Source organism: Natrix helvetica (genome assembly GCF_964273705.1).
Source record: "Natrix helvetica genome assembly, chromosome: 3".
Classification (NCBI taxonomy): domain Eukaryota; kingdom Metazoa; phylum Chordata; class Lepidosauria; order Squamata; family Natricidae; genus Natrix; species Natrix helvetica.
The window spans coordinates 67,903,510-67,922,230 of record NC_138549.1 but is presented as its reverse complement, the minus strand read 5'-3'; the positions used below and the strand labels follow the sequence as shown (position 1 = coordinate 67,922,230).

Sequence of the window (18,721 nt, the reverse complement as noted above, 5' to 3'; positions counted from 1 at the left end):
TCAAACTATTTTACAGTAAAGGCATTGTCTTCTCATGGAATTATGGAAAATGCAATTGAGTCTTTCATATATGCTTGTGGATGATAAATCATAGGGATATACTAGAAGGGAAGGTTGGATATTAACATAAGCACTTCTATTCTTTTGATTTGATTTGATTTGATTTTATTAAATTTATAAACCGCTCCCTCTCCCCGAAGGGACTCGGGGCGGTGTACAATCAAAAGTTAAAACACCATATACATATACATATACATAGACATCTTCATGTTGAACCTTTAAATTTTGTCATTAACTTTCTTCTTTGTGAGTCCTTCCATCTTCCATTTGTTACGCAAAACTCTCAGTCCCTTTAAGCCACATTTAACCTTCTCCCGCTTAGTTCTGCTGCTTTGATCTAAAGAAGAAAACAGGAAGATCAATGTCAGTCTCACCAATGATTATGCATTCTTTGCCTACAATTTGAACTTTACACCTCAATGTTGTTTTGCTGTGTTCCATTACCCAGATGCAACATTAAATAACTATTTGGGTTTGAATTTTTAGAATTGCTAAGTTTGGAACACTGCCTGGGTAGGTTTTTTAAGGTCTCTCTGTTATTATTTTTAATCCTAACTGACACTTTTATTGTCTACATCCTAGGCTATTTTAATTAACATGATGATTTAAATAAAACAGTTCAGCGCTAACAAGAGAACAAAAATGGCTAAAGTGAAATTATATTAACAGACTATATTAGTTCCAGAAACACATTTTCTGGTCTATTATCCCAGCTGGTATGGAAACTATTCTCAATCATCCTAGGTTTATAAAGGTGAAGTAATTTAGAAACCTATTCACAGAAAAATGTCCTAATATCCAACCCATACATAATGCATATAGTTCCCATTCTCACTCCCTGTATACCAGGGGTGTCCAAACCTGGGAACTTTAAGACTTGTGGACTTCAACTCCCAGAATTCCCCAGCCAGCATGGCTGGCTGGGGAATTCTGGGAGTTGAAGTCCACAAGTCTTAAAGTTCCCAAGTTTGGACACCTCTGCTGTATACTCTTCCATTAAAAAAAATTAATTCTAGCATAATCCAACTGCTTATCTCAAAATGATTCAACAATATGAACTTTCCAAAATACCATCCTGTAAGTTGCCAAATGCATCTTGGATCTTATTCCTGAATATCTCACTTATCTTCATTTTCTGGGAAGAACAGGAGCATGGGTAGGACCTTACTGGTAGGAGTCAAATAATGGTTTGTACAAGGCAAATCCACTGTCAAATTCCTTACTTGAAATATACCGTATTGTTTGGCATATAAGATGCACCCCCCCCCCGGGCTGGGGGAAGGCAAAAATGCCCCCGTTTCTGCAAAATACAGGTGAAAAAATGGGCCATTTCCCACAAAATTGAGATGTTTTGCCTCCCCTGCAGAAGCACTCTGCAGGCTTCAGCAGGGCTGGGGGAAGGCAAAAACGCCTCAGTTTTTGTGAAAAACGGCCTGTTTTTTAATCCATTTTTCACAAAAACTGGGGTGTTTTTGCCCTGCTGAAGCCTGCAGAGTGTTCCTGGGGGCCAGGGAGGACCAAAACTTTTTTTTTCTTACTTACCTCTTCAAAATCTTGGTGCGTCTTATACACCAGTGCATCTCATAGTCCGAAAAATACGGTATGTCTTCTGAACAATAAACCAACAGTGCAATTCGAAAGAGAAAGTTTATGTGGGATAACCCAAAAGAGAACCATGTGAAAGTAGGACTGAATGAAGTGAGAGCAGGGAACAATAAATACAATCTGTTAGACTGGCCTCTGGGCCAAAATGCAAGGAGCTGAAGTCTTTGCATTGATGGATGATGTTCAGTGTAGACCTCCCTGCTTATAATCAGATCTCCAAACCAAGGCTAATTTTGTCCTGAGAAAGAAGTGAAATTAGTAAGAGTTTCGTAAGAGCTACTTTAGCATCCATGGTCACATTCCTTTGCCTTCTCATGTCTCTCCTCTCAAATAATCTATTTTTCTTACACCTGAACCTCTCGTTCCAGAAATCCACAGCCTTGGTATTCAACCTTATTTGCTTTCTCATTTCAACCCCTTTTTCACCTATAGTTCTCTGGCTTTTTACAGAGGAATGTCTCTGAGGCCTCGTACTGCATTTTCTGACCCACAAATAGAGGCAGTCCTCGATTTACAACCACAATTGAGCCCAAAATTTATGTTCCTAAGTGAGACAGTTGTGAAGTGGATTTTGCCCCATATCATGACCTTTCTTGCCACATTTGTTACGCAAACCACTGCAGTTATAAGTTAGCAATACAGTTGTTAAGTGAATCTTAACAACCATTGACTTTGCTCGTCAGAAGTTTGCAAAAGGTGATCACATGACCCCGGGACTACCGCAACTGTCTTAAATATGAATCAGTGCCAAGCATCTGAATTTTAATCACATGACCATGGAGATGCTGCAAGGTATGAAAAATGGTCATCAGCCACTTTTTTCAGTGTTGTAACTTTGAACACAGCATATGTGGCTCAACTTAACCAAAAGAACTGTTTTAAATCAAGCATTACCGGCATGCTTTCCTCCCATCTTTAAAATCCCTCTTAACACGTATCAGGAACAAGGCAAGTAGATTCCCTGATTTTAAATGGAGGCCCCTGACAGCTATGGCTCTAGCTTTAGCATCAGGAAAACGGAAGGGGCAGGATATGATTCTTTTTCACAGATGCCTCCTTCTTTTCCTTCCACCATGTCAAATGTGGGTCCTTTCCCCCCCTGCTCGTCTCCCTTTTGCTGCCCATTTCTTTATGTCAAACTTTGCTGGGGAGTATTGCCACCTGTCCCAACATTGGCTCTAGTAATACTACACAGCATAGATATTTCCAAAACTGGTGATTATCTATGGCTGATGGTAACAGGGGCAGCAATGTGCACCTGATGAAGGTCTGATCTCTCTGGTGGCAGCTAAAACAGAAATGGTCACAGAGCTCCAGAATTCAATGGCCGGATGGGAAAAAGTTGTAATGTAGCAGACCTGGTATGTTTTCTGCAGCTCGTTGACTTTTCTTAGATTTCCCCTCGGTGAGAATCAGAATGCTTGAATAAGGGGCTGTCTTCCATCTTCCTATAGAAATTTAATTTCATGTAGGATTTACTTGATGCAGCTTCAGTCTGTATTAGAAGAGGCCTGGTGTCATCTCCACTAGGTGAACCACACCAGGATATCAACTCAACAGGAAGGCTAAAACTACTTTAATTGAGATTAGCTGTAACAAGAGAATGTTGCACATCTGATTGCAATGTACTTCCACCTCCTTATATTCCAGTGAATCTTCCTAGGCCATATTATGTTGCTTAAAAATGTTTTAGCTCCTTTGGCTAGGTAATGGAACTTGAATATTTCCATTAAGGTCATGTTTCTTACTCTCTATGCTGGCCACACTATGAAGCCTTTGTTGTGAGGATATGTCCCTGGTAAAAGCTAGATGAGCTGTCAAGGAACCAAAGCAAAAAGACTGTAAAGATGGGCTAACTAGTTACACTCATGTACCTATAAAGGCTACAGGTTTCCACAGTCTGGTACACTGCACATATATAAAGGAGGAAAAGACTCCCTTGTGCTTAACTCCTAGTGACTATATGGATACATCCATGCAATTTTCTTGCCCTCCATATGGAAGTGGTTTTATCCACTTAGACCTAAATTCTTATGTGACTCAACATAACTGAAGGACAGCAGGTTGGAGATGATTATATTATAATTTCTGGATAAATCAATTGATTTGACTATTTTGCCATGGTTTACCTGTGATTCTTCCTGTTTGAGGACACATCCTATTGTGAAGACTGTAGCATGTTTCCTGGGTGTGAACAAGCATAAGACATTTCTGGCTGCCAGTCCTCTGGAGAAATCAGTTTCAAGCTCCAAATAATGAAAGATCCTTCCTCATCTATCAGGTCAACATCCATCTTATCCTGATATATTTTCCCACTAATATTCCAAATGACGGTATTTGAATTAGGGTTAACATTGAAAAGGATGCAGAGCAAAGGAATATCATGCTTCAGTGGTCCATCCTGCAAGAAGGATGGCACAAGGATGGAAAAATTTGGCTTCAAAGTTTCTATAAGAGATGAAAAATGATAAAGGTTATTAGCAGATTTATATCCCTTGAATTTCTTTCTTTCTTTGTTTAATTTGTATCCCAGCTTTATTATTATTACAAAAAAACTCAAGATGATCAACACATCCAACCACCTTCCTCCTCCTATTTCCCCCACGAAGGTGTAAGACAGGTTGCACTCATAAAAAGTGACTGGCCCAAAGTCACCCAGCTGGCTTTTATGGCTAAATCAGGACTTGATGTCAGTCTCCTGTTTTCTAACCTGTTTTCTAAATACTAGACTAAACTGGCTCTCTAAATTACCTATGTTCAGTTTGGTTAACAGCATTCCTAAATCCTATGACTTTTCCTTGTATTCTAAGGTGTTTTTGGAGGTTGAGAAAGTTATAAATCAATTAATATATGACTTCAGTTTGCACTATTGGATACATTTTTAGACTCTAATGCAGATATTCACGCTAAATAATTAGTGGCATTGTATTCATAGATAAACATAAAAGAGATAAGAATAGGATGTTGGAGCCCAGGCTTATGCTAATCAGGGGAGTGGTGATATCACTGAATACAAGTAATTATAAGGAAATGTTAATTGTTCATTGCAGTTGATGATTTGGGGTTTTTTTGGGGGGGTTGTGGTTTAAAAAAAAATTGTGTGTGTTTTGATTTATATGAAGATCTAGCTCCCTGGAGAAGACTCTAATGCCAGGAAACATGAAAAGAAAAAAAGATGACTAACAGCAAAGCGGATGGACTCAATTACAATGGCAATGGGTTGGTACACTTGAAAGACCAAAGTAGAGAAAAATCACTATGGAAAAGAATTTACCTATGTGGTCACTTAGAGTCATTACAACTTGATTGCACATAATTCAATTTTAAACCTTTTTAAAAAGGTTTTAAAAATAAAAAACAAAATTCTTCTAAAATAAATATGAACATGTAGAAGTGAATCAGCAATTCAGATAGTAAATCATACCAGCATTTTAAAACTTAAAGCAGTTCGGTCTAGTAGTTAAGGCACCAGGATAGAAATAAGATAAGATAATCCATATTGTCAGTTTTTACTGTGAACACACTGGCACACATTAAAAATGAAATTCTGTTGCCTGCTCTCAAAAGAAAGTGTGTATCTACCCAAACACATACATAAAACGTGTAGGTATGTATATACATATATAAATATATCTACACCCATATATATGGAGCAAAACTGTGACTGAATCTGGATGTTCGGCTTCGGATACCTCCTCCCAAACGGTAACCAGAAAAACAGGTTGTGAAGAGGGTATCGGACAATTTTGCAGAGCCTGCTCAAGCATTGCTTATATGCTATGCCCTGGGTAGAATGAAGTGAACTACCTTCTCTTTTCTACCATCCTCATCACTCTCTGCACTGCCTTCCTATCTGAAATAGTAATGCTTCCAAACCAGACAATAATGCAATATGACAGGATGCTTTTGATCATCTCTCTATAGAAAGTGGTAAGGACAGTGGAAAGATGATGAACTTTTTGCATGCAACACAGAAAATGTTGTTGCTGCTGTGGTCGCTTCACCAGTGCCTCACTGTTGAGTGACCAAGCTAGCCTAGGTGACCATGCTAATCAGGAGACCATGAGTTCAAGTCCTGCCCTGGGCATGAAAGTCGGGTATTTGACTTTAGGTCAGTCACACTCTCTCAGTCCATGATGTTAGGCTCTGGTGACAAGCCAGTCAGTCAATTCCTGTTGCAACCAATGGATCAACCAAGTGTTCATCCAAAGGGGGGGGGGTTGGGCGGGAACCCTACATTTGCAGGAAAATGTTAGGAGGAAAATATTTTTTTAAAAGACCTAAAACAAATTTTCACACATATTCTACTCATAAAGCCTTGTATGATCAACTAAAGAATTTGTTTTTAGATAGAACTATTTAAAACATATTCCTTCTACCAAAGAATTTGTGACCACTCTTTTAAATTTCCTTTGGACTATATGGTTGAATTAAATTTGAATTAAATTTATTTATGTAGCAATAATAATTTGGTTAGCTTACCACAGTCAAAAAATTGATAGGTACGCTAGCAATCAGATCAAAACAAACTTTTTGAGAGGTGATAACACAAGTAAAGCAAATTATACCAGCCAAAACCAATCAATTTTATAGCCTATTATGAACAGTACAAGCAAATAGAAAATCAAAAGGAGATATATTGGGCTATTTGTGGTGAATAATTCCCACACATTGACAGGACATTAAAACCATTCAATATTTCCATATTTCATGCCCACACTTTACAATTTATGATTTTTGTAACTGAAACATGCATGCATAATGTGTCCACTTTCCACTGTGAACCATCTTCTTTCTAGTTCTTCCCCAAAAACAGCTTCATTACTGACACTTGATTACATCATTTATTTATTAAGGTATATATCCAACTTCTCCATCAAGACTATGCGTGGTACATATAAGACTGCTCATTTTTCTTCATAAGAACTCTGTATAGCAGGATGGACTGAGAACGTATAGCTGGCCCATGGTCACTGAGTTATTGATCTGCTTGAATTCTCACCTGTGATTATCACTCTTGTCCTGTGCATGAGTAGTGTGTTACCATCCTGGCTTTCAACACAGGTATAAATACCAGAGGCCTTCCTTTGCGCATTGTTGATAATCAGATTACAGAAGTGTGAGGTGCACGTTGGCTCTCCTTTCAACTTCTTGTCATCCTGATCAATCTTGCACAGGTTTTTGTTTTGTCCTTCCTTGTACCAGGTCACGATCCATGTGAAGGATACAGGTGGAATTCCACAGCTGATGTTTACCGTGCCTCCTAAAGGGACCTCAATCAGTTTTACTTCATTACCCTGGGAATCAGCTGCTACAACAAGAAAACAAAGGGACCTTTTATTGCAAAACAAATCAGAGAGAAAATGTGAATGTGTCCCTTCTCTCTGTATATGAATTTTTCACTCATTGGTTCCATTCATTCATTCTTGTAGTACATGTTAAGATGGATTTCCTCTTCTATAGTAAACTCCAAAACCATCATCATGGCTGAATGGAGTAAATAGCATACTGGAACAGTCTATACCACAAACAAATATCATGATACACTGCTAGAAGCCCCACAATCAATCAATCAATCAATCAATCAACCAATCAATAAACAAATAAACAATGCATGCTACGCAATACATTATAATTTGGAAAGTTCTTGAGTTGCATTTATTTATTCATGAAGGTATTGTGCAAAGCCAGGTAATCAGGATAGAAATAAAACACAGAAACTGTACAACTCAAGTGTTAAAATTATTTGTGTAGAAAAAATGGATTTCTGTAGAATTTACTTAAAAACAGTATGTGTGTCAGAAAACAGCTTTAAATATTGCCTGCAAAATACTCCTCCATTTGTTTTGCAAATTAGTGCTTTTGTGTTTCTAATGTTATTATAGAAACAATAACTCGTTCGCTATTAGCGGTGCTCTGCTGATAAGAAATATTGAAAGCTGTCAGTTATGCTTTGCTTATTTTTTTTAATGATGTGCTATAAAGGATCATTGAGATAACATGTCTGAAGGCACATTCTGACAATCATAGACACGATTTAATCGCCTCTCCCCCCTGATGTTGTGTGTGCATTTAAATGTAAATAAAAAAGAATCTGAATAAGGCTAAGTTTTGAAAATACTTACCATGCAAGACAAGTAGAAGAATCCCAGCACAATGAGCAAACATCTTCATTTTCCAGCCTCTGGAGTTCATTTTCAACAGTTTGATTTAAACTCAGCCCATGCACAGAAACACCTTTAGAGTCTTAGAGAAAGAGAAGGAAGATTAAGAGGGGCAAAGAAAATATTCTCAACTGTGAAAACTTTAGCTCTGCCTTTGATAGCTAACTTCTCCCTTTTTAAAAGGAAAGCGGGCAGGGTTTTAGGAAGACATGTTGCTATGCAACGATGAAATCCAAGACCCTCTCCACACATACACACTAATATTCATATTACTGAATAATATTACTCTGCCCAAATAATGCTATAATAGTATGTAAAGTCAGCTTGTAAAGCAAAGGAGCCAAGAAGCAAGAACTGTGACCTCCAAACTAACCCAGTGAATAAAAATACCCCTCAGTCCTGCTCTAAAGATGTGAAGAAAAAAGTCAAACAGGAGGGGGTGAAATGCAGGCAGCGGAATCCACATCACTGTGTTAACCAAATAGGTGAATCATATGCCACCAATGTTTTTTGATGGCTCACTATCAACACTGTTACCACCCATCTGGTACACAAATTACTAGCCCTTCTTTGGATGCTTATTTTAGCAATGCAGTTCACCAAATGCCTTATCCTGTTCTCCATCGGTAAGTCCAATCTGTTCTATCAGAAATCTCTTAAACAAGCACTTTTGGATCTGATTCAGAAAAGAGATTTTCTTCATGTGGCAGGAAAGGGTGGGGGGGGAGTGAAACTGTGGTATCTTATAGGCTGATAACATTTTAGCAGTTTTCATTCCATGAAAACAAATACAATTAACTTGATAGTCTTTGAAGTGCCTCAAAAGTTTTTGTAGTTGTCTAACTTGATTTCTTAAAGAGTTTTCTCCACAACTCTGATTATGTGTTGTTATTGTTTTATTCTAGTGAAGATGTGAGGGATGGTGCCTACAGAGGGAGGTGATGTGATCGATTACAGTGAATTAGCTTCTAAGAAGGAAGGATCACATTCTAAGGAGGGAGTGAAACAAAAGGCAATAGCACCCAGACCTGGTTAGAATACAGAGGAAGAGAGTTAGGATAGCCACTCTCTAGAATTTCCCAGCACCTATCTGTTGGGGTGAGAATAGTAAATGTTTAGTCTGGCAAGATTCTGCCTACTGGATGTAGGCAAATAAAGAACTGGTCCCAGGATGGTTTGTTCTATGTCATTCTTAGACTGGACCTGACAGAACTATAGTATCCTATCAAAGGAATAATGCTGCCTTTTAAATTACTTACTTTATCCCATTATAGTATATATTTCCTCTAGTGGGAAACAGGGCCTCGTAACCTGTGGCCCAAGATCATCCGGAGAGATCTGTATGTAGCTGAGGTGAATGTGATCTTTGACTTCTCTGCCCCTGATCTGACATCAACTTAAAATTAGAATCCCAATATATTTTTCTTATTTTGTCTTCGCAGTATACAAAGCTCAAAATGATCAGTTCCTGTTTGTGGACGTTGGAGAAAATGCAACAATTGTGTGCAACTTTTCAAAAAACATCACCAACAATGTACATAACATGCGTTGGTATAAAAGAGAAGAGACTAAACTAAGGCTTTTAACAGATAATTGTGGGGTTAGTGGCAGCAAGTCGAAATTTAACTGCAAGGCTGAAGCTCAGACACTGACACTAGAAATTTCCAACACAAAAGTGGAGGACGCTGGCTTATATCTGTGTGCAGACAAATCCGAAAGTTTCTTTTCCTTAAACTTTGCCGGTGCATTCTCTTTGATTGTGGGAGGTAAGTTGTCATTGTCGCTTATTCAGACATGTCTGATCCTTGGCCATTCTATGGATGAGCATCTCCATGCCCCTCTGTCTTGCACTGCCTCCTTTAGATCCGCCATGGTCATCCCAGTGTCATCTTGTAGAGTGTCCAGCCAGCAGATATTAGGGTGGGCCCCTTCTCCTTTTTTAAAGTTATTTTTTTTAATTTTTGCTATATATAGAAAGAGCAACGGTTTCAACGTCTATATAAAAAGTGTGTTGTCTGGTTACAATTAGTTTGAGCAATAATCATCTTCCTAATAGTAATAATATTCATTAGTAGTAGTGATAGAACAACAGTATTTTCTCATAATATTAATACTTATTAATTATTGATACTAATTAATATTAATAAAAATGTATCGTAATGCCATCATAGTAAAGTTGATCCTTCTCTTATAATTTTAAACATTCTAACTTCTGTTTCTATTAGTTAACCATTGACAAAACGAATCCCATATTTCAAAATATTCCGTGTTTTTCTTCTCTTTAATTAAATGTTAATCTATTCATTTCTGCACATTCTAGTTTTTTTATTACATTCTCTTCTGTAGGAATCGCCACACTTTTCCAATATTGTGCAAATACAATTCTAACCACTGTTAATACATGTAGTATTAGACACGTAGTCCCTTATTATATTTTTCTGGTATGATACCCAACAGAAATATTTCTGGTTTTCAATCTATATGTTCCTTTATCATTTTTTCTATCCAATTATGTATCTTTTCCCAATATACTTTTGCCTTTGGGCATGTCCACCACATATGGTAGTATGAACCCAGAATCTGATTACACTTCCAACATTTTGCAGACATTTCTTTAAGCATCTTAGCTAATCTTGCTGGTGGGAAGGGCCATCTGTAAAACATTTTGTATATATTTTCTTTATATGCAGTAGATATTGTTAATTTATAATTTCTATCCCACAGCTTTTGGCATTTCTCCAATTCTATAGAATAACCAAAGTTTCTAGCTCACGCTATCATTGTTTCTTTTACCCGCTCTTCTTCCATTCTAATACTCAGTAGATAGTTGTAAATTTTTTAAATTAGTTTCTCATCAGTTCCTGTTAGGATCTGGTCCAATTGTCTTGGTTCTTTATAAAAATCATATGTTTTAGCTTCTTTTTCATATCTTAGTTGTATTTGTATATGCGGCCACCATGCTAAATCTATCCCTTGACTATTTAGTTCTTGTTTGCTTTTCAATTACCCTTTCTCATTCAGAATATCTTTATATCTTATGATTTTTTCCATATCAACTATATTTGGATGTATCAATGCCTCCACTGTGGAGAGTCAGACTGGTATTTTCAAGTAGTGTTTGTCCTTAATTTTTGCCCATACTAAAAACAGAGCATTTCTAATATAGTGTCCTTAGAAATATTTGTGTATTTTATTTTACTCATACCATAGAAAGGCGTGCCACCCCAGTTGCAAATCATGTCCTTCAAAAGTTAATAATGCTCTATTTTTTGAAGTTATCCATTTTTTTTAGCCTGGTAGTGCAGATGCCTGGTAATATAACTCCCAGTCTGGCAACCCAAAGCCTCCTCTATTATTAGAGTCTTGGAACAAGACTTATTCTTGCTTTTTTACCTTGCCAGATAAATTTTGATACTACTCTCCTTTTATTGCCGATCACTCTCAGCGTAACTGACATTTTGAGTGAGTCAGCTCTCATGACATGATCAAATTATGATGGTCTCTGTTTGGTGATCTTGGCTTCAAGTGATATTTTTGGTGAGGTTCAGTCTAGGACTTCTTTGTTTGTTATTTTTGCAGTCCATGGGATGCATAATAGTCACTTCCAACCCCACAGCTCAAAGGCACCCAACTTCCTCCTATCTGCCTTTTTTAGAGTCCAGGTTTTGCAGTCATTAAATAGCATAAGTAAGAGATAAATAATGGATTTGAAATGGAAATACAGATTAGCCTAGTAGCCTCTGTTTAGCAAATCCACTGAAAGCAGTTGTTCACTTTAACAATTAATTACAAAGGGTCAGCTATTTATTGAGTTGTTGCCCCTTTCTGTTCCTCCTTCTCCCCCTCCCGCTCCTCCTCAGACAGTTATACCTCAAGCAGCTGGATGATGATTTTACAGCCTTCTGCACAAGACCAGCCAATACAGAGTGGCAGCCGCCTGGCTTGTGTGGTTCACGGAGTTTCCAACTGGATCCAGATATCCTGGGATGCCCCTCATGTTCTCCAAGGTGGACAGACTCTTTTAATGAAAAAACATAGCGGTTCCTTAACGTTTGTCAGCATCCTTTACATCTCTAAAAACTTCTCCATCAGTGGGGAGGAATTTATCTGCAAAGCCAGATTCAATTCATCTGGTATATCCATGAATCTGAGCACCACGCTGTATCCAGGTAAATTATTTTCTATTAAATAATTAAGTATTTCCGTGAGTCAGCTTTCTAAAGCTGTGAACACTGTCTATACATTGTCTGGAATACTCCTTGATCGCCAATCTGACCATTAAAAAGGTCACAAGATAAATCAGAATTTTGTAAAACAATTTATTTGCGCACGCAAAACTGAAGTAGGTGAAAGTAATCAGCAGAGAAGGAGAGGAGCAAGATAGAATTGATTTGAGTTTACTAAGCAGTCATGACTAAACCAATTTCCTTTCTCTCTCCCTACTTCCCACAGAAACAAGGACTTTCCATACAAATGACTGTCAACATTATGCAATTCCTTTGTCTGTCATAGGAATACTGGCATTTCTACTACTAATTGTGATCTGGCTTAGGATTCGATGCCGTCCTTCTAGGCTTGGTAACATCAGGAAAATATATCCTATTTTATTGTGACATTTTGGATTGCAAAATAGGAATATTCATATGCTAAGGCGTAATATGACAGCTAAGGTGGCTAGAGTGTAAATTAATCCTTCTGGGATCCAGTTTCAGCTATGGGGATCAAAAAAAGTCAAGATGATACCTATCACCACATGCTCAAAGGCCTCCTCCTCTTTATGTGCTCTGTGCAACCACCACTGACCCTTCTGGGTGCAGCATTTCCTTGCTGTTCGATTGATTGAAATAATGATTAAGATCGGCCCTCCAGGGATCTTCAAAACAATGTGCAAATAAAGCAAAGTCAGCAAAGTCATAAAATCACAATAGAATTAAAAAGAAGTGAGGAAAGACTGACATTTTTGTATGACATTCAGTTTATGCCTCTCAGAACTAACTTCCAGTCGGGCAGAAAAAACACCCAGCCTGTCTTCTAGCTTCTTAGGGTGGAAGGTCAGGCAATAGAGCTTCTGATGTAATAAAGAGTTGATGGCCTATCCATTGGCAAGAAGGCATTGTTTTCCCATAATCTTTCATAGGCCAAAGTGGCCTTGGAATCTTGGAAATTCTTTGACAAAATCTAATGAGATAATTATGTGTGATATATGATCTTAGTAGGAGATTCAGAACAATATATTTTATAGTACTTTTTTAAATGGGCAGAGACGAAGACATTTTGAGAGAGGGGGAGGGAAGGGGAGGGAGGGAGGGAGGGAGGGAGAGAGAGAGAGAGAGAGAGAGAGAGAGAGAGAGAGAGAGAGAGAGAGAGAGAGAGAGAGAGGCAGCAACAGCAGCAAGGGGAGGTAATTCCAATTCTTTCATGGTATCATTCATCTGTCTCTGTTGCAGTTCAATCCCAAGATTTACAATTATGATTTTGTTTATTGATTTGCTTTGATTTATATATATCAAATATCTCTGAGCATAAACACAAGAACCTTCAAGAGCCCAGGGCATCAAGAGAAAAGTCCAGCTAAATTTTAAAATAAAAGAGGAAAAAAAGCAAAGAAAATGACATTTCTTTCTTTTTAAAAAATGTTTCTTTTTGCCCATAAGATTTCCAGCCCATGGACTCAGTGTCACCAGCTTTAGAGACACCAGAGGTATGTTTGCTTGCTATTTTCCCCTTTTTGGACAATATTTCAAGTTTTGCTATTGCTTTTCCTAATGGTTATTGGTAATCCTGTAGATCTAGTCATATGTATGATGTCTTCTAATGCATGGCACATTCAGAAAAGGAGTATCTTTTTTGGGGTGGGTCAAGAACATTTAAGAAATATCTAATCAATAAGTCAATAAATCTGCAGACTGGGTTCCTTATTTTTGGCTGTGAGAAAGAAGGAAAAATGCAGACTTCTTGTAAGATGGCACCCCAATTAATATACTCCTTTATATGTCTTATATACATATAACAGCATAGTTAATATACCTGTATGCTTAGAATTAAGCCCACAGTGCATAGTTTGGCTACATCAATATTTTCCTGTTATGACTCTGAATTATTACTATTATTTTATTTCATTTTCTAATAATCATTTAATGATTATAGGAGGACATTTGCTACTCTCATCTGGTGTTTCATTCAAATAATCAGGAATGGGAGAAGACAAGACAAACATCTTAATATACAGATGTAAAGATCTGAGCAACCAGGAAAAACTGATATGCAGAAACCAGGATAAAATTTACAATTCACCTTTAGAAGCCGGGATTAGAAACTCAGATCTGGGGTTTTGACAGAATTGATTTTTCAAGACTTGATTTTTCCCTTTTACAATGTAAATAATTATCTATTTTACACAACTGTCAATACGGGAAATGAATATTAATATATTTTTGTAATAAAGTAATTCTTCACATGAACTACTGGCTTTAGTATAGCCTTTATTGTCATTGTACATCATGTATACAACAAAATTGTTTTTTCAAAAATCTGGCCCCAAACTGTTGGAAGTGTAAAAAAACACCAGGCACTTTCTATCGTATGTGGTGGACGTGCAATGAGGCAAAAAAATATTTGAAAATGATTCAATCGTGGTTAGAACAAATGGTGGGAGAACAAATTATGTTTAAACCAGAAACTTTTCTTCTAGGCATAATACCGGAGGGGTTTAAGAAAGATACACTTTATCTAATTATACATATACTAACTGCAGCGCGCATAACCTATGCACAGTATTGGAAAAAAGAAAATACACCATCAGAGCTAGATATAATCAGAAAAGTGTTGGCCTGTGCAGAAGCAGATAGGCTCACTCTTGAACTTAAAAATAAAGGGGAATCAAAATATTTTGAGGTATGGAATAGATTTTATGATTGGTATAAGACAAGGTGACAAGACTGGAACAAACTGTATATATTGTGATTGGACAGAAGGATAGACAATGTATCAAGTAGTTTAACTGTTAATGGTTGAAATTAGCTGTATATAATGTGAATGTATGGTCACTCCGACTCCGCGGTATTGCATTGTTTTTAAATGTAAAAATAATAAAAATATATATTTTAAAAAAATTGGTTTTAGCCTCACTGGTACAACCCATGACAAAAAATACAAACAACATAAATAGTACAAAGAATAATCCCTATGCAAGTAATTAGGGAACAAAAGAAAGAAAAAGAAAAACTAATCATAGGTTTCTGCATGTGTGTGGAGTGATTGTGTTTAAGAAGCTGACAGCCAAGGATAGAAACTATTTTTAAACCTATTTGTTCGGCTGGCTATGCTTTGATTTCTTCTGCCCAATGATAGAAGTGCGAAAAGACACTGACCAGGGTGTGAATCATATCTGGGTATCTTCCTTACTCTGCTAAAGCAGTCAGGCTTTGTGATGTCATCCAGTAGTGTTAGAGGGCAACGAATGGTTTCTTGTGCCAAATTGATCACTCTCTGTAGTGCCTTCCTGTCCGCAGCACAGTATGGTATAGTATGGTAAACCAGCGTACCATACTGGAATGCAGTATTGCGGACACTTCCTATTGTGGACCAGGTCATCAGCCATTGTCTCACCTGATTTCTCACCTTTTTTGGCAAATTGGGAAGAGTTTTGTAAATTATCTGATGACAAATTGATGTCTTGCACTCTTTTTTGATTTTGAAGTAACTTAATAAAGGTACAGTACCACGTTGATATGTATTTTTCAATTCAGTAGCTACATCATTTTGGGATTTTTTTAAAAAAAAGAAAAGATCATTCCACATGCAATGATGGCAGTAACCATTTATTCTTTATCATTGACTTTGCTGTGAACTGAGTCCCAATATTCCTGGGTAGAAAAATTCCTTATCTATATTATCTGTACTTGTAAAACTTTCTTTTCATAACTACCATAATCATTATGAACCAGATGTTTGGAAACCATTGCACCACAGGGTCACATATTATATTAGTCCTGGTCGAATCACATGATTATAGGATCCAAGTACAGAGTAATTGAGGAAAGTTTTTTATTTTATTTTATTATTTTATTTTATTATCTTATCTTCATTTGTATGCTGCCCGCCTCACTTTGAGGCAACTTCACTATGTACGTTATGTTTCTACCAGTTCTCTTGCACTACCTCATCCATTCTGAAAGTGGGGCTGGACTAACCTTCTCATATCCATTCTAAAAATTATCCCAATTCTTTTTTTGGAATTCCATGTTCCTAGGAAATGGTTAAATGTTTCAAGAATGAATTGCCAAACACTCTTTGCATGGAGGTTGATGGTTTCACGATACCCAGTCTGGAGTCTGGTGCATAGTTTGTACAATACAATGCAATGCAATGCAATGCAATGCAATGCAATGCAATGCAATGCAATGCAATGCAATGCAATACAATAGCAGAGTTGGAAGGGACCTTGGAGGTCTTCTAGTCCAACCCCCTGCCTAGGCAGGAAACCTTATACCATTTCAGACAAATGGCTATCCAACATCTTCTTAAAGACTTCCAGTGTTGGGGCATTCACAACTTCTGGAAGCAAGCTGTTCCACTGATTAATTGTTCTAACTATCGGAAATTTCTCCTCAGCTCTAAGTTGCTTCTCTCCTTGATTAGTTTCCACCCATTGCTTCTTGTTCTACACTCAGGTGCCTTGGAGAATAGTTTGACTCCCTCCCAAGAATAGTTGCTCCTGGCTGCCACAGGTAATGCAGAATAAAGTTCAACTGGGCTACAGTAGTCATAACATACATCAAGGAAACTATGATTTGACCTTTTCTGTATCAACCCACTACCATTTCAGATGGCAAATATTAGCTTTGCCAAAGAGTAGCAACACATGGAAGTGCCTCCGTAGTTGTGACCTAAGTCAGTTTCATTATATCTATGACTCCCTTTCACACAGGATAGAACAACCACAGAAAAGAAGAAAAAAAAACAAACATCTGTTTAAACTATTGATATTTTTCTGAGGAAAAAGATAGGATAGTGAGCTTGCATCAAACAGAGCCAATCCAATCCCACCTCAGGCATGAATGCGAGCTGGGTGACCTTGGGTCAGTCACTCATTCTTAGCCCAGCCCACCTTAAAAGGTTGTTGTTGTGGAGAAAATGGGAGGAGGAAGGAGTATTAGGTTTGTTTGCCACCTTTATTATAATGAAGTATAAAAATAATAAAGCAGGATTTTTTTAAAAAAATCTAATCTATAGAGTAAAAAGTAAATTGCAGAGAAAGAGAGACTTGCTTATGGAGGATGGGATCTTCTGCTTTCCAAATTTGCTCCCTTGCACCCATCTTGCAAAAGAAGGAACAGTAAAAGAAGGCTGTCCAATTTCTATCTAGAAGGGTTTCCTGCAAGATTTTTGCACCTTCTAATTCCTTCCATGTCTCCAGGCTTTTACATGGAAAAATGAGCATCCTTAGCCACTGCATGAGACAGTTGGTCAGTCCAGTTGGCAACAAAGAAGGAAATGTTCTCTGCAAATCTAAAGTAACCAGAATATCACCAGATGGCACATTGCCTTTCCCTTATTCACTCTGGATAAAACGGTGTGATCATGAGCCACATTATACAAAGGGCTTCTCAGTTACAACTTAGAGATATTGACTGATGAGGTAACAGGAGCCAACATACCATAGATATTCCTGCACATTCAAACTCTGACCTGGTTTAAGGCACGTGGTTGCAACTACAGCCTATCATTTCAGGGTCAGTTTTCAGGAAGAACCGAAGGAGGAGGAAGGGTGGGGGGAGAGGATAATGAAAGATCTGATGGCCTTGAAGGAATACTTCATGTACATACCTCTGAGATCACTATCTATGACTGAATCTAGAGATGCAGGGCCTTCTCTATTATAATACTTGCCTTATAAAACTGTCTAAAAAAATTGAACAAGTCACTTTGCTTGTGATTTTTCCAGAGATTCTCAATATATTTTTACTTATTTATTTACTTATTTAGAGATGTGTTTGCAATGGTGCTGGATTGGATTGTTACTTGTTTTCCTTAATGCTTTCTTAATCAGAAAATGCATTATCTTGGTACTATAGTAAGAGCTTGGACAATTACATTTGAGGCTGAGAAGAAATCTGATATTTAACAAAAGCAATCAACTAACCTGGACCTTTCATTCAGCCAAATTTGGGGGATTTCGTAACATGATAGAAAAAGAGCAACATATTTCTTCTCTTATTTTACGCAGAAAGACAACAGGAAATGAAACTAATAGCTTGCACGTCACAAGTCATTTTTAAGTAATTGCTGTCCATTTCTGAATTCTAAGACCACAGATATGTAATAAGGCAGAAACCACAATTGGAAACAACATGAACAAAATAGTTCTGTCAAAAGTATTCTTTCCCTTCTTTGGTGTCTGGATAGTTTTGTTTTGTTTTTGTTTTGCTTTTGTTGGATCTCGAAGTCCATTTTCTTAATTTTCCTCAGCTCAAATTGGTCTTAGGAAATTGTTCTCTGCACCTGTCTATGCTCCACATCAGCTGAGTAACATGTACTGATTTTAAGCTTTAGAATTTAGAACTTATATACAACCCTTCCTTTCAATTATTCTCTGTTCCTCTTCATTTGTAAGCTGGAACTCAACAAACCATGTTTCAATTAAGCATGATCTTCCTCCTCAAAGTTGTGCTCCATCTTTTCCACTCACCACAGGAGTCTAAAACCAAATGCATGAAACAGCAGCATCAGACATAGAGTCATCTTGTAAACATCTGATTGTTAAAAACCTTCAATGTGCTGTGTTTTATTATGTTTTATAACTTACAGTATAGTATGCCTATCCTCCAGGCATTTGATGACATTTGCAGCTGCTCTTTAGTGCTACATTCAGTTCTGAATGAAAAGGCTAA

At 37.3% G+C, this 18,721-nt stretch overlaps 2 protein-coding genes across 2 annotated transcripts; one reads left to right on the top strand and one right to left on the bottom strand.

The window, feature by feature from the left end:
• Window positions 1-210: 210 nt before the first annotated feature.
• On the bottom strand, window positions 211-11,835 carry LOC309388990 (uncharacterized protein). The gene is made up of 5 exons (XM_081946844.1): window positions 11,700-11,835; window positions 7,791-7,911; window positions 6,668-6,976; window positions 3,795-4,113; window positions 211-397 (listed from the first exon to the last, which is right to left on the bottom strand). Exons 2-4 carry the CDS (start codon window positions 7,858-7,860, stop codon window positions 3,824-3,826), a joined length of 669 nt encoding a protein of 222 aa, XP_081802970.1. The 5' UTR covers window positions 7,861-7,911; window positions 11,700-11,835; the 3' UTR covers window positions 211-397; window positions 3,795-3,823.
• On the top strand, window positions 8,433-18,521 carry LOC309388989 (uncharacterized protein). Its single transcript, XM_081946843.1, has 6 exons — window positions 8,433-8,455; window positions 9,272-9,595; window positions 11,690-11,998; window positions 12,282-12,407; window positions 13,484-13,530; window positions 13,977-18,521. The coding sequence occupies exons 2-6, from the start codon at window positions 9,373-9,375 to the stop codon at window positions 14,049-14,051; spliced, it is 780 nt and encodes a 259-aa protein (XP_081802969.1). The 5' UTR covers window positions 8,433-8,455; window positions 9,272-9,372; the 3' UTR covers window positions 14,052-18,521.
• The last annotated feature ends 200 nt before the right edge of the window (window positions 18,522-18,721 follow it).